This window comes from Microcaecilia unicolor, chromosome 2 (genome assembly GCF_901765095.1).
Source record: "Microcaecilia unicolor chromosome 2, aMicUni1.1, whole genome shotgun sequence".
Lineage (NCBI taxonomy): Eukaryota > Metazoa > Chordata > Amphibia > Gymnophiona > Siphonopidae > Microcaecilia > Microcaecilia unicolor.
In genome coordinates this window covers 92,977,639-92,994,429 of record NC_044032.1, presented here as the reverse complement: position 1 = coordinate 92,994,429, position 16,791 = coordinate 92,977,639, and the positions used below count along the sequence as shown (strand labels likewise).

Below are 16,791 nucleotides of genomic sequence, written 5' to 3'. Positions count from 1 at the left end.
TGATTTCACGCAACATGTAATTAAACTCTGGAATTTGTTGCCAGAGAATGTAGTAAAAGCAGTTAGCTTAGTGGGGTTTAACAAAGGTTTGGATGGCTTCCTAAAGCAAAAATCCATAGACCATTATTAAATTGACTTGGGGAAAATCCATTGCTTTTTTCTGGGATAAGCAGCATAAAATGTATTGTACTTTTTTGGGATCTTGCCTGAGAAGGGGTCAAGACAAGGTTTCTTGAGCAGTGGAGTCGTTTCCATGCAAGCGGAACTGTACCAGAGGAAAGGCAAGATTGAAGCAGAGGCAGGAGAATGGGGAGAAGGGGTTGAACAAGTCACTTAACTAGATGTGCTGGCCAAGGATCAGTGGAAGATGTAGTAGTAAGGGAATGGATAACTTTATGAACAACAGCGTCATAGGGCAAGGTGAAAGCAAATCAATTGGAGTCAATTCCTGGGAAGAAGGGGCTCGGGAAGCAAGAGAAAGAATGAACACAAAAGTAAAGTTTTGGCTTGCAATTATTAGCTAGAGCAGAGAGAGGGAGCACATTTGTGTCATAATTTGAAGGGAGAGTGTCAGCAGGAGAAAGATGATTGAAAATATAGAATAGAGCCTGAGGATAGTTAGCCGCTATAGCTATTCAACTGTCAAAGTATTTACATTTAACAGTTTTAATAGGTGAGTGAAACTTATGAAGGCTCGTACAATAGAGCATAAGTAGAGAGGGAGTATGTGATCTTTGCCAGAGGTGTTCTGCACTGTGAAGCTGGGAGCAGTTGTCACAGAACCAGGGAGCTGAGCATGTTGCAGAAGCCAGACCGGGATGACATGGAGCAAAGTGATCAATGAGGTCAGTGAGGACAACAGTCTAGTTATTGACAGTGCCTGAGACAGAGGCTGCAGTGGGGGAATATAAAGAAAAGAGGGAAGCAGATATATCAACGACATTGAGGCATATTTTCAAAGCACTTAGCCTTCTAAAGTTCCATAGGTTTCTATGGAACTTTGGAAGGCTAAGTGCTTTGAAAATATGCCTCAGAGTCAGTTAAGAAATGAGAGGTAAGGGGAAGTGTTCAAGGCAAAGGAGGGTTGGACTGCTGGAAGAGAGAATGTAAGAAGAAAATTATGTATCCAAGGAAGAGGGAAAAAAGGAAAAGTCTGAGGGGTTTGGACATGATTGAGAAAAATAGACAAGATCCAGAGCCTTATCAGAAGAGAGAATGGAAGAGATGTGTTGTACCAATCCCAAGCTAGAAATAAGAGCAGAAAACACGTCCAAGGCAGGGGAAGAGGGAAGATTAAAGTCTCCGAGCAAAAGCAACGGAGAGAACAAAGCCTAAGATTCAGCAGTGAACGCCGAAAGTTTCTTGAAAGCTTGAGATGAAGACAATGGAGGGCAATAAATAAGGGCTAGGTAAAAACACAGCAAGGGAAGAGAGAAACGCAGAACAATGCAATCAGAAACCACAAGAGGCATAGAGGCACATTGAGATGCCGAGAGAGAGGCCTTGAAAAAGCAAGCAACACCTCTGCCCCGATGAGCAGGATGGTAGTGTGAGCAGAGAGAAACCCTGGAGGGCAGGATTCAAGCAAGGTATAAGTGTCACCAGGCCTAAGCCATGTTTCAGTGACACAAATAATGTCCAAAGAATGTCTCAAAATTAAGTCAGAAACCAACATGCTTTTGTGATGGAGAGAGTGATTATTCAGTAAACCAATCTGAATAGTGGAGGGAGTTGAACGAAGATCTGAAACTGAGAGAAGGGAGAGTGGTATAGGAATAAGGCAAGGTTGGTTAGGAGGAAATTGAACAGGGTGAGGATTATGAGAGTGAATAAAGATGAGAATAGGATGCCCAGGCACAGTAACACACTGAAATGTTGAAGGCGGCATGGAGGAAACTGCGACAGACAGGAGAAAAAGAGGAAAAGATCCCCGAAGAAGGGAGAGAGATTGAACTGCACCCTGATGACACCCAAGGAGTTCACAAGGAGCACAACCTGCTCCTTGGTTGTGATCTTTGGGCATGCGCCACCGGCACAAGTGCCTAGAGGCTAGTTCTGATGTCATCTTCTGGCAGATGCACGGAGTTATCAGAGAGGCAGACATAAAGCACAGCAAACACAGAGAGAATCCTGAATGGGGGACAAAAGGGAGAATCAAACAGAGTAGCTACCACGTCAGCACAGAGTATAAGCATTAGCACCTAGAGGCTAGTTTGAAAATATAGACACTGAGTTCTGACATCTTCAGTGGGAACTAGGAGATGTATGGAGGTATCAGAGAGGCAGATAGCAAACACAGGAAGAAGCCTTCAGTGGGAACCAGGAGATGCACGGAGGTATCAGAGAGGCAGACAGCAAACACAACATACACATGGAGAATCTTGAATGGGGGAGAAAAGGGAGAGTCAGAGTAGCCACCACATCAACATAGAGTACAATCATCTGAATGCCTCACGGCAAAGTATAAATTCTTCAGATAAGAAGTCATGAAGGGTGGTGTTTATATTTGAAGTACATATATTTTGAATATAACTTCTCTGAACATTGCTATTCACAGAACAGTTGATAATTTTCCCTTAAGTACTTAGGGGGTATTCCTCTGTTTCGTCTTTTGAACTTTTTTGGAGAAAATAGAGTGGTTATAGTCAATTTCATCTACATGTGGTTCTTCCATTTTTCCTGCTTCTGTGTTTTCCTGATGGTCATTGTTTCTTGAATAAGTTTCATTTGCCAGTAGATACCAAATATCTTCATCCACTTCTGGAACATTTTCCTCTTTGAGGAACAAACAGAGGCAGGGAATCTGCAGTGCAGATGCAGCAAAACAAACAGCAGGTGGAAACAAGGGCTTTAATTTCACCAAATTGAAGATCTGTGGGCGAAAACAAATTTACAGGATAAAATTGACCATCTTGGGCCAGGTTTCTCCAAATAGACTGCGTCTAGTTTTTGCCTCTGATGCAGTCTATTTTGCAAAACATGGCCATGTCAGGCCATAAGCATTTGTTTGGTGAAATTAAAGCCCTTGTTTCTACCTTCTACATTGGTGATCTGCTATTTGTTTTGCTACATCTTGACGACAAACTTTCGGTACTCGAGAGATTCTCTGAATTCTTTGGTTATTATTCATTTTAGAGCCAATAACTCCAGCTTAAAAGGGCTGTAACTTTGATCAATCCTTTCAGTTTTTTTTAATGGCCTGTACCATCAAATGTGGTTACTTCTTTTTAGTCCCCTTGCACCTGATTCAGAATTGTTCCGAGTCCACTCTGGCTGACGTCTGTGGTTAATATAAAAGGCAAGGTAAAGTCCGGGTAAGCTAATAAAAGGTGATTATCTTTTGATTTTATTAGCAAGAAAGGCCACTGAGTTTTAAAAAGTTAAAACCATCAGCTAGAGTCTTATTGTTGGGTCTGACAGATAAGGAAAATAGGGGGGTTTTCTTTCACTTTAATTTGATATAGCCGGGTAGTAGGTGAACCAGAGCACCGCTGGATCACCAAGGGCCCCTCTGTCAAGAAAGACCAAAGCTCTCTATACATTCAAGGCCCTGCAGATGTGTCCCCTGCAACATCACAAGCATCTCCTGGGGAAGCAACACTTTTATAAGAGACTGTGTTAAGGGTGTAGAAATACTTATCAGAGCGTGGGTGATTAATTCTTAATTCCAGTTGTTGGGAAACCTGTAATAGATTTTAACCCCCCCCCCCCCCCCCCCCCCCCCCCCCCCACACACACACACACAAAGAATTACTTATTGTAAAAGAAACTAGTAGTAATAGTAAGCAAGTTTAAATTCAGGAATAAGAAATATAAAAACACTTATCTGATGATCAATTTAAGTTCAGGATTTCTTCTGGTTGAGAGTGTTGTCATATTATAAGTGAAAGTTTCTTACTGTGTTACCAGTAAGAGAACATTTTAAGTATTCGCTTTAATAGACAGTGCATTTTATTTGGTTACGTACAATTTGAACATCTTGTATTTTAACACTCAGCTTTATTTTAAATTTTTGGTTTTAACTAGTGGTGATTGTCATTTAAAAATAATATTTAATCCAGCAAAAAGCACAAAGGGCGCTCAAGAATGGAACGAGTGGACTTTATTAATGACCCGACACGGGCCATGTTTCGGCATAAACCAATGCCTGCCTCAGGGGTCAGTACAATAGGTTGTTGCATAAAGAACATTGACTACATATACTAAAAGTCCACTCTCAAAACCAGAGCAAAAGTTTCTGATGCAGAGCAGAATGCCAGGAATTGAACCCTGAGGCAGGCGTTGGTTTACACTGAAACACTGCTTGTGTCGGGTCATTAATAAAGTCCATGTTCCATTCTTGAGAGTCTTTTGTGGGTGGGGGGGGGGGGTTCTGGATTGCTTTTGTTGTATACTCTTACCCTCTACGTTGTATGTGCCAAAATAATATTTAATACCATTTATTTTAACATCTAAAGTTTATGTGCAATAAAAAATATATATTTTAAAACATTGTGTCAGTAATAATTTCTGGAAAGACACTTGAAAACTACTGAAAGGTTTTGAACTGAAAATTAAACTATCTGAAACGTCATATTGAGGTCATTTGAACCTCCATCATAGAAATTCCCTTAATCTGCTATTATTTTCTTTGTAAATTCCTCAAGTGGTGTAGGTTTAGCATGGAAACCCAAATACCGTGATAAGTTTAATCTTTTATTGCTGAAAAACCTCACCACGGGGGAATCTACATTAAGTCTCAGGCTGAATTTATGTTTCAGGTTCTTCACTTTTTATATCAGACTGGCTATAATAGTTTTTCTCTGTGTTACTTATGCAAAACATAGTGGGTACCTTCTCTGTGTGCATTAGGTCCAGTTAGGATAATGCCCAGTAAGAGCCTATGTACAATCTATATTAATAATTCTCACCTCCAATTCTGAAGCTCACAGTATGGCAGGGAAACACTCAAGCCCTGTACTGTTGTAGCCTGTCAGCCACCACTCACTCTCACTCATACACTCGCCCTCAGCCACGCCCCTTCCGGACGTAATTCGCTACCTGAACGTTCTATTGAGGCCCCAAGCTCCAGCCACTTCCGTCAAGGGTTCGTTAGTTCATGGTGGTGAAGCCTCTCCACTCACCATGTCTGTCTGTCACGCCCTCGCGTCGAACGTCATAACATTGCGGGTGGAGCAATTTTGCGCAAACATGAACAACAGGAACACAACTGAAAGGGAGTGTTTCCCTACTCCTCCCCCTGCCTCACAATCACCTGCCACTGCGCCGACGAAGCAGAAATGGCGCCCAACACCAGCCTTCCAAAATGCGAGGAAACGCGACGTCAGACCCCAGAGGAGGAGCGGAGCGCCTTCAGCACGCTCATGCTACTCGCAGAAAAGGCATTTTACCACCGTCGCCTCAGGGAACCGGCTCTGACCAACATTCTCCTAAGTCAGGCAAGAGGCGTCGTCGATGGGAGCTGGCCTGTATATTTCAAATAACGCCGGCGGCCGCCACAAGCCTCTCCGGAGAACGGAGGGTACACGAAAGAGCCGGTGCCGAGAGGTAGAACGAAATGTAATTACAAAACAAAACGCGGGGAAGCCGGGTCTATATTTCAACCAACATCGCGTCCTCTTGCTTTTCCTCCTAATGATTACCATGCGCATGTTGCACGTTTTTAGCTGCGTGGTGGGGCTGGGGGTTCTGTGTGCACAAAGGCTTTGTCCTGGGAAGGGTGCTCTGTACAGGAGTAAAAAAAAAATCACTGTTGCAGCCTAACACTCTGTTCCTCCCCCTCTTACATTCACACACACACACACACATAATCTCTAAAACACATACACAGACACTCGCACCCACCCTCCCACTTACACCAACCTCTCTCACTTTCACAAATACACACAGACGAACTCTCTCTGTAACACACACACACATTCTCTCTAAAAGAACAATTAAATACAGAAGTGGGGGTGTGAGGTTCTACAATACAAATGCTCAACCACTATTAAAAAAAAACACCCTTGCAGCCTGCCACGCTCTCTCAAAACTTTAACAAAAAAAGCATCTTTGCATTTTTTAAAATCATATATATCCCTTAATATCAAACACAAAAACAAAAAAAAAAAACATGCTAGCGCCCGTTTCATTTATTTCGGAAACGGGCCTTTTTTACTAGTAATAAATAAAGCAAGGGTTCTAATTTTGGTAAATATATTTAAGCATGAGTTGTTATATGGTTTTAGAGATTTGGAAATGGTTTCTTCATGTTCTGGCTTATGATGATGGATCTGTATAATGTTCTATGAGTAGTGTCTTGAAATCAAAATAAAATGTTTCTCAGACATGCCAGAAAACACTACTCTTTCTTTCTTTAAGGTTTGGGTGTCTTCAGTCACCGAAATAACCAAGGGTGATCTCAATGCAGAAGACAAAGACTCTTCACCTGCAGAACTAGTGTTCTCCATTACACCTCCTAGCAATGGCCATTTGGCTCTTAAATCATCTCCGAACAAAAGCATCCTCAATTTTACCCAGGCTCATATAAATCAGAGGCAGCTGTTATTCATACACAATGGTATGTCATAAATAAAGCATAGACCCTAAGGTAGAGATATCTCAATGGCAGCAGCTTAAAATTATGGGGAGAGTATATGTTCTATATGTGTTCCCTCCTTTATGTGCATATACCCATGAAAAATTCCTTTAACCATTTCTGAAAGCAAGAATTTCATGCAAACCAGGCCCTGTTTACTAAGCCGCGCTAACATTTTTAGCAATGTGGGAGAGAGAAGCATGTGCCCATTGGGGCAGGAGAGTGTTCCAGGCTGGCCGGCATTAGCAAGGCCATTGACAGGGTTTTTAAACTTGCCCCACCAAACCTAGAAATGATGTATGCAAAGCACTGGATTGGTCCGGCGAAGATAGAGGTTGCTATCCTGAATCCATGACCAGGCAGTAGTAGCCCAGAAGTGCTTTTGCAGTTTGTGGCAGCTTGTGTGTGTGTGTGTGTTTATTTATTTACTACCATTTAGAAGGAATTCACCCAAGATGGTGGATAGCAAGAATAAGTCAGACATAAGCAATAGACAGTTGGATGAACTGGCCTCCTGGGGTCGGCGGGCACAGTCTGGCACATATGCACGTGTGTGTAGAGGGCATGGGTACACGTCTAAGGCAGAGAAGAGTTGTATAGAGTCTGGGCTAGTTTGGGTGAACAATGGCACCTAAGTATGAAGAAGCTCCCTCAGGTCCCAGTAGTAAAGTGAAGGCAAGTATCTAGACTTGAGTGAGTGTTGTGTGGGCATTTGGGGAGAAAATTAGAGAAGTATTTTGTTGCAGATAGGGAATGACAGACTCATGCAGCTTCAGTCATGGTAGGTGTGTATATGAGACTGAAGTGCAGCACTGAGAGAAACATATATAGAGAGAGCATCTGTGGAACAGAAATTCTCTTAACTAAACCTAAAGAGAGAGAGTTAAAGGGTTAACATTTAATTGGCATGAATGAACATTCTGGATATTAAAATTAACAGCAAAAGGGAAATTACTTATTAAACCATTTCTAACACATGAATTGGCTTGGAGTTTCATTTTACATGGGAATTTATGAACAAATATTGTGTAGACAATAATGAGTAGATGAGTGTTTGACATTTGATCTGGAATTTATGATTGAGAGTATGATTGCTCTGGACAGATTTGTTGATATCAGTAGATTCAGAATCAGAGATTTAGAATAAGATCTAAAAATCTATCATTAGTTGCTATTCTTGTGTTTAGGATATAAGTTTCACAACTCTGCTATTTAGTATTTAAAGTAACTGTATTAGATTGCAGTTATAACAATGTACCGTGTATGTAAAAGAGAGGGGATAATTGAAGGTAGCCTGAATGATAGAATGAAAGCAGAAAATACATTTAGGTGGGTTAGTTAGGATTACAAAATTAGCTTTTATTATAAAGGGCTAGTAGTTCCTTGAAAAACAAAGTGACACAGTCAAAGTACATGCACAGTTGGATGTCTGATTTTCTTTATTTATTAAGTAAAGATAGGTTATTAGAGAAAGGAAAAAAAAAGCTACCAGAGGAAGATCCAGAACTGAAGAGGTATCCGTCAATGTCATTAATGAAATATAAAGGTGCCCCATGCAAGAAAGTCCTAGGAAGAAAACTTAGGGCAAGGAGAGAAGTGACTGGTTACATTTTCAGACATTAAAGAACATAAGACACATATATGCATATACACACATAGAAAAGATATAATTGAATGATGTGCATAAAGTTTCTTACCCAGGTAAGTATTTAAGACTGGGTCATTCCATGCGAAGTGGTCCAAACCTTCCCAACATCATGTCTCCAATTTTGTTCAAATTTTATCTGTTGCTCAAGTCAGGTGTTAAACAAAGTTTCCCAAAATTTGAGGTCTCTAACTGCAATAGTTGCAGATCTAGACCCCCTTTTCTGTAAGGTTGTCAGTCCATGAGCGCGTGACATTTACCAAAATGCCATTTTTGGGGTCTAATAAAATCCAAACACATTTATAAGAATGGCTAAAAAATTCAAATCCTGTAGTTTTTGATGCTAATTCCGATGAAATACATTTTAACATTATGGATGCAAAATCCAGTCAAACAAGTTGACTCAAAGTGTGCATCAAAATTGGTCACGACTCATTGGAACATATTTGGATTAATATTCAGACCGCAACAACTTCCATGCAAACAAAGTTGGCACTGTCAGCGCAAATAGTAAAATGTACCAAAGTCCAAAGCCAATTATTAAAAAAGAGTCAGTGTTGTAGAGCACAATTTTCTCTTTCAGATGATACTGTTCACAAGCTGATTCAGGCAGACTCTTTTTTAACAATTGGCTTTGAACTTTGGTACATTTTACCATTTGCGCTGACAGTGCCAACTTTGAAGAAATCCTGCAGGGCGGTTATAGATGTTGGTTAGTTGCAAATCTGGCAGTATTATGTCCAGCACAAGCATAATGCCTGTTCAAAATTTCAAGTCCGTATCTTTGCATGGAAGTTGTTGTGGTCTGAATATTGGTCCAAATATGTTCCGATGAGTCACGACCAATTTTGATGCACACTTTGAGTCAATTTGTTTGACTGGATTTTGCATCCATAATGTTAAAATGTATTTCATCGGAATTAGCATCAAAAACTACAGGATTTGAATTTTTTAGCCATTCTTATAAATGTGTTTGGATTTTATTAGACCTCAAAAATGGCATTTTGGTAAACGTCGCGCGCTCATGGACTGACAACCTTTCAGAAAAGGGGGTCTAGATCTGCAACTATTATTGCAGTTAGAGACCTCAAATTTTGGGAAACTTCGTTTAACACCTGACTCGCGCAAAAGATAAAATTAGAACAAAATTGGAGAACATGATGGTGGGAACTTTTTTTAATTTTAGACCACTTGGCATGGAATGACCTGACTTTAATTGAGGAGAAGAAGAATTCCAGTTTGCATGTGAAACAGAAAATAGAAGCTTAGAAGTATCAAATTCCTAAATAGAATTTAGAATTTCTAAAACAAACAAACACCTCAAAATAGTAAATATACTTATCTGAAGGTTTACTTCAAAGTTGTAATTCATAGCAAGTTTCTTTTCCAAAAGAGGAACTCAGATTAAAACCAGTAAATTAAATGCTAGAAAAGACCCCCCCCCCCCCCCCCGATTTGTTGACTTGAGATATTTCTTTGTAAAATTGTAACAGAAGATAAAAATGTGAAGTTTAAGTGAAAATTTCAGATATCATCCTATAGTAAAATTATCATTTGAATTTGGTTATTGAATATCTAACTTGAAAATTGGGAAATTGATGACATTACAGCTGAATTCTTATAACATCTTTAAGAATAAAGACATTTATTTAAAGTCCAATATTTATAATTTTCTCTCCTATATACTTTTTTAAAAAGTGTCCAGTAATGTAACATCTAAATTGCTAAATATTTTCATTCTGTACACCTGGAACTGTCCATCACACTTGATGTAACACCACTTGAGTCACCTGTGGCAATGTTGCTTGGGAGCAGAGCATTCTAAAATAATAGGGTGTGATTGGATAGCATTTGCAGGCATATTACATATGCATAGGGGAAAGGATGAAGCCAAAATATCCCCACAGCCAAACTAAATAAATGTTGTGGCATGAAAAGATGCCAGAGTTCAAATAACCTTAAAGGACCTAATAACTTAAAAACTGTTGTATTTACTCAGGTTTCCTTTGTCTACCACCCTATTTCTAATTCTGAATATAAACTCTTTATACTTGACTGTTTAATCTACTATGCCAATCATGATCTCTAATGTAATACCACTTGTATCTCTCACTCCGGAAACACACAATGTAAGCCACATTGAGCCTGCAAATAGATGGGAAAATGTGGGATACAAATGCAACAAATAAAATATTTTGTTTAAAGATCAGTAACCATTCAGTGTGACACACATGCAATAATAAGGGAAATCAGGAGGGGTCATAAAACAACAGAGGCCTGTGCCTCTGCATTAGCTGTATATATCCCAACTCTTGGAGTAATTTTATGAAGCTTTTTACACGTGAAAAGCATTCTTTTACATGCAGAAACAGGCCTTTGTAAAACTGCATGTGGGTATAAACATGTAAGAAATAGGAGAACCACAAGATAGCACCTACTTTTATGTGATCTGCACATAGGTGTTCTTGGAGGTATGGTTTGGACAGAGTGGGGTGGCGTTGAAGTGTACACAACCCACATAGGCATCTATGTTGCCTTTATAAAACAGGAATATTTTTTTTTGACATTTTACATAAGTTCAATGTTATAAAATTACCCCCTGTTAAGCAAACTAATGTATTTTAATGAGGGGACAAGTTGTGTGCCAACTTTATTTATCAAATAAAGCATGTTTACTCCACAATGAGTAAAATCAATACAAATAATGTTAGTACATTGGTAAATTTTAGAAATATGCTTTTAACATAGCCTTACAGCAAATTCTTTTTTGATATGTATTATTTCAGATTAAAAGGCAATAATTTTACATTCAACTCTTCATTAACTTAGTCACCATGCTGCTTCAGCCTTTATGTGTATATTTATTGTGTCTGGGTGTTGTTTATCCTTTTTTTTTCCAGGAGCAATGTCTGGCGGCTTCAGTTTCCAGGTTACAGATGGTGTGAACTTTGCTCCTCGACAGATCTTTAGCATCACAGCCAGAACTTTGGTTATCATTTTAGAGGCAAACGGAGGACTAGGTGTCTTTCCAGGTAAGAGTTAAACCATTGCATTGTTTTCAGTATTCTGCTTCCATTGTTTCTTCATACAGAATTATTAGAGTGTAGCAAAGTGGCTCCAATGCAGAGGTTTAACACTGATGCAAATAAGCTAGTGGATGAGCTAGGTGCTGTGGTGGTTTATTAGATTGGAAAAATGGGCATACTGGAGACGTTATCTGCCATCACCTTGTATGTTTTCCTGTTCCTAAATGTCTAAATCAACTGTGGCTCTTCTTTATAAGAGGCTGATAGGCAAAAAAAAAAAAAATGTGTTTTTACATTAGGATCATTTAGACTGATAAACCTAGTTTTGGCATAGGATATTTATCGGGGATCATCAGTTTCAACGTAAAAATACCATCACCACCCTGCCCCCAACTTCCCCTGTCTGATATACCTTTGGTATGGCTGCTGGGTCCAGTTTGAGTTCTAATCACTGCATCAGTGGTGTGCTGGAGCAGGCTCTCACAGGCTCGCAAGAGCTGGTTGTTAAGTTTTTAAGAATTTTGGGAGCCGGTTGTTAAAGTAGGGCCCTCCATGGCTACTTTAACAACTGGCTTCCAAAATGTGGGCTTGGGCCCCCTGCTGAATTCTCTTTTACTTTGCTGGTGGGGATGCTGAGCCCTGCAAGCCAAGTAAATAGACTGCTGCTGCTCCCCGCTCCTTGTTTCCAGCTCTGAGCAGCAGGCTGGGACTTCTCCAGCATGTGTGAGAAGTTTCAGCATGCTGCTCAGAGCAAGACGTTGGGAGTGGTGGCAGTCCATTTATTGGCTGCCAGCAAAGGTATGCCTAGCGTGCCCACACGAAGGGAGGGAGGAGAGAGAGGCAAGTGTTGCTCCCCCCCACCCCAGCCACCCCTAGCCCTTCCAAATGCAGAGCTGGCTACGTCCAGAGAAAGAGCCTGTTGTTAAAAATTTACCAGCACACCCCTGCACTGCATCCATAAGCTGTAAAGAATTTTAGGGGGGTGAGCCAAACCACACTCTACCCCTAGGTCCCACTGCTCAAATGGAAGTCAGGAGGGGCAGGGCCACCAATGGTCCTGAGAGCAGAGCACTAATAGGCAGATGATCAAAAGCCCTGCGCTGGTCCAATCAGCGCTCTAAAAATAGCGCTAGAACAGCGTGGGGCTTTACCGGACCTATGATCAGAGATAAGTGCATGTAAATTTAAGCACGCAATTCTCTCTGATCATGGGATGAAAGTGCGGGAGGATTGTACCTGAGCGCAATCCTCCCGCACTTGTTTGACCTGTCAAATACAGGTGCTGGAGGTCCATGGGACCACCAGACCCTAAGTACCCCCGCCCGAGCCAAGCGAAATGGGGGCTGGAGGTCTGGTGGACCGCCAGTCCCCCCAACCCCCCCCCCCCCCCCGACACAGGTTCAGGGGGGCTGGAGATCTGGTGGCCCAGTGGGTTGCGAGTGAATCCCCCCTCCCACCTGGTGGTCTAGAAGCCCTTCCCCACCCCCCTACCTTAAGTTGGAGGAGGGAGGTACCCTTATATGGCGTGAAGCCCCACCCAGTGCATCCCAGGAAGCACTGGGCAGGGCTGGGCACTGCCATTTTGCAGGCCATCTCCCTCCTCCATCTTAAGGTAGGGGGGTGGGGAAGGGCCGCTAGACCACCGGTTGGGGAGGTGGGGGCTGGAGACCCACCAGTTGTCCAGCCCTCCCTGAACTGTGTCGGGGTGGGTGAGTCGGTCGGGTTGGGGTTCCTGTGGGGGCTGCTGCATTGGGGGGAATGGGGGCCTGCTAACATGCAAATGCATGCTGGACAGGTCTCGCCATTCCTCCCCAATGGTCTGCAAACCCTAACATCTTCTCCAAGCTGGTGTAGGGTTTGCCACAGCCAGCGAGCCAATCTTTGGCACGCTGGTCGCTGATCATCGGGGATGAATAGGTTTAACCTGGATTCCAGGGCTCTGTCCTTTCCTAGTTCTCTTCCTACCTCTCCCTCCGCACCTTTAGTGTTCACTCTGGTGGATCCTCTTCTACTTCTATCCCTCTGCCTGTCAGCGTACCTCAGGGTTCTGTTCTTGGTCCCCTCCTCTTTTCTATCTGCACTTCTTCCCTTGGTTCATTAATCTCATCCCATGGCTCTTCCTACCATCTCTATGCTGATGACTCCCAAATCTACCTTTCTACCCCTGATATCTCACCTTGCATACAAACCAAAGTTTCAGCGTGCTTGTCTGACATTGCTGTCTGGATGTCTCAACGCCACCTGAAATTAAATATGACCAAAACCGAGCTTCTCATTTTCCCCCCCAAACCCACCTCCCCGCTCCCCCCATTTTCTATTTCTGTTGATGGCTCTCTCATTCTCCCTGTCTCCTCAGCTCAAAACCTTGGGGTCATCTTTGACTCTTCTCTCTCCTTCTCTGCTCATATCCAGCAAATTGCCAAGACCTGTCGTTTCTTTCTTTACAACATCCGTAAAATCCGCCCCTTTCTTTCCGAGCACTCTACCAAAACCCTCATCCACACCCTTGTCACCTCTCGTTTAGACTACTGCAATCTGCTTCTTGCTGGCCTCCCACTTAGTCACCTCTCCCCTCTCCAGTCGGTTCAAAACTCTGTTGCCCGTCTCATCTTCCGCCAGGGTCGCTTTACTCATACTACCCCTCTACTCAAGACCCTTCACTGGCTCCCTATCCGTTTTTGCATCCTGTTCAAACTTCTTCTACTAACCTATAAATGTACTCACTCTGCTGCTCCCCAGTATCTCTCCACACTCGTCCTTCCCTACACCCCTTCCCGTGCACTCCGCTCCATGGATAAATCCTTCTTATCTGTTCCCTTCTCCACTACTGCCAACTCCAGACTTCGCGCCTTCTGTCTCGCTGCACCCTATGCCTGGAATAAACTTCCTGAGCCCCATCCTTGGCCACCTTTAAATCTAGACTGAAAGCCCACCTCTTTAACATTGCTTTTGACTCGTAACCACTTGTAACCACTCGCCTCCACCTACCCTCCTCTCTTCCTTCCCGTTCACATTAATTGATTTGATTTGCTTACTTTATTTATTTTTTGTCTATTAGATTGTAAGCTCTTTGAGCAGGGACTGTCTTTCTTCTATGTGTGTGCAGCACTGCGTATGCCTTGTAGCGCTATAGAAATGCTAAATAGTAGTAGTAGTAGTAGTAGTAGCTAGTTGCGTTCAGAGCCCACGAGCACGTTGTTTCATGCGATCAGGGGCTCTGATCATGGGGCGGTAGCAAACGCAGGCGCTAGTATGACGCCTGTGTTTGCTTCTGATCATTGGCCTATAACATTGCCTCAGTCCATAATCTGACTTTGTCAAATTTCTGACTTCTTGAGTGAGAAATTAAGTGTAAGCTGAAGAAAGAGTCAGCGCTACAAAGTGTGTAAACGTTTGGTCCAAAATTTAGCAACTTTTTTACATTGGGAACAATTTCAGATTTGCCTTTGCATGCATTTTTTTCTTCCCACCATTTTACCCTTTAACACTATAGTTTTATTTCTGATTTTTCCACGCTTACTACATTTTGAGCAAGATTAGTGCAGGAAAATTGGGAGTGTAGCTTATCACATCGACCTGTTGGTGAACAAAAACCTAGTTTGGGACTTAGTCATCTCTTTTTCATGATAGTGCGTAGCAATGCTGCTAAGATATTGGGCTTACCCTCCTTGACATATGTTGTTAAAGCATATTGAGACATATTCTGGCTAAAAACACACTGAAAATTTCTTTGAGAAATTAAAGAATTCATTGGCATTTTTACAAACAAGGTGGAAATAATTTTGAATTTTCAGACCTTAAGCCCCAGGATGCTAAGGTATATCACTGAGCATAATGTCTGCTAACCTTTATTTGGACAATTTTTAATCATGTTCATTTATTATTAAAAATAAATTTCTATAGGAAGAGGGTTGGTTTCCCCACTTACTTTTGTCCTATTCTGTCAAAAGGTAAAAGCAAAGGTTTCTTAGAAACAACCGGTGGCAAAAGTGCATTATCTGTGCAATTTAGCAGCTTTTTTCTTTGTAATTTTCAGGAACAAAGAGAACCATTTCATCCAGTGAACTAAAAGCTGTAACTAATGCAGGAAACAGGACAATAACATTTACCGTTATTAATCCTCCGAAGTTTGGAAAGCTGAAGATACTTGGCCCTGACAATACCTCCCAGGATACTTCCACTTTTACACAATCTATGGTAATGATGTGTGAATGTACAAAAGTTAGTGCAATGTACAGTACTGTTACAGTAAGCAGCTTACCAGTAAAACCATAGCAGATGTGACAACCAGAATTGCACACAATACTCAAGGTGTTCTGCCCCCGGCAGCCTTATACTATTTTTATATTATAGCTTTAAAATGTGTCTAATTTTATTCTCACTTCTTAGGGTTTTTAGTGTTGCAGTTACTTTCCGTCATGGTATGTGAGCAATGTATTGTGTGTAATGTAGTCCCATTTGTACTGCAGCCACCCTTGCTTTTGTGTACACACTTCTTTGCTAGTGGTCTTTTCTTCTGCAAAGACCTCATCCTCTCAGCCGAGCTTGAGTCCTTTCTCTACCTGCTGCTATTTCCTAATCGTCTTTACTATCTTTGTTCTGATGGGTCAGCCAGGGTACTACCTTCTCTGTGATCTGATCTAAGACGCTGCTCCTATTGGTCCCTTCACCTTGCCCCCTGACCTTGTGGGTGGTGGTCTTGCTCCCTTCTGACCCTGCAAGCCTGTCATATCCATCTTTTCTCAGGAGCATGAGTTCCAATGCTCCCCTGAAGTGAAGTTGGACTTGGGACCCCTGTTCAACTAGGCATGCGCACAAGAGCTGGGCACATTCCCCCCTCCTTACTTCCCAATGCTCAGCACTAACAGTGTACATAAAATGTGCATGCCATTAGTGTTGAGCATTGGAAAGTTAATTTTCCAGCACTGTTTTGTACAGCGCCAGTGTTTTGAGCATCTGGCCCTGTGGAAAGTAGTTCTACTGACCACATTCCAGAGGGCAACTTAAGTACAGTGATACCTCGGTTTTTGTCGATAATCCGTCCGAAAACAATCAACGAAATCCAAAACTGACGAAAATCGAGGCAATTGTTTCCATATGAATCAACACTGGAAAGCAATGGAATTGTTTGGCTAGACGCGTGGGGTGATGCTCACAGAACGAGAAACAACGCCACACTGAGCAGAAGAACGAGTGGGTCGCCCTTTGTTTTCGCAAAATTAGCAGTGAGGTCACGTGGGCACGCCGACAAAATCCGAGACAAATTTTTCGCAGAAAAAAATCGATGAGACCCGAAACCGATGATAACTGAAGTCAACAAAAATCGAGGTATTACTGTACCATCTATTGTTCTGCTAAATGCCTTTCCCTGTTTGAGGTGCTCCCCCTCCCTTCTGCATTGCCAGCAGTGGTCCAAGCAGCCAGTGAACTTTAGAAAGAAGAAAAACATTTGTAACCTTCTTTCAAGCACTTTGAATAAAGGTCTTTTACCTGACTATATGCAATACTTGTTAGTCTCTCGACGTCGGATGAGCATGAAGATC

At 41.9% G+C, this 16,791-nt stretch overlaps 1 protein-coding gene across 1 annotated transcript in view; it reads left to right on the top strand.

Annotated features, from left to right (window-relative positions):
• The window catches only part of LOC115461873 (chondroitin sulfate proteoglycan 4-like), a 122,248-nt gene that overhangs the window by 72,830 nt on the left and 32,627 nt on the right, over positions 1-16,791 (top strand). Inside the window, exons 6-8 of the mRNA XM_030191932.1 lie at positions 6,361-6,559; positions 11,123-11,254; positions 15,285-15,445. Coding sequence (XP_030047792.1) covers positions 6,361-6,559; positions 11,123-11,254; positions 15,285-15,445 — 492 coding nt within the window. The remainder of the gene's footprint in view (positions 1-6,360; positions 6,560-11,122; positions 11,255-15,284; positions 15,446-16,791) is intronic.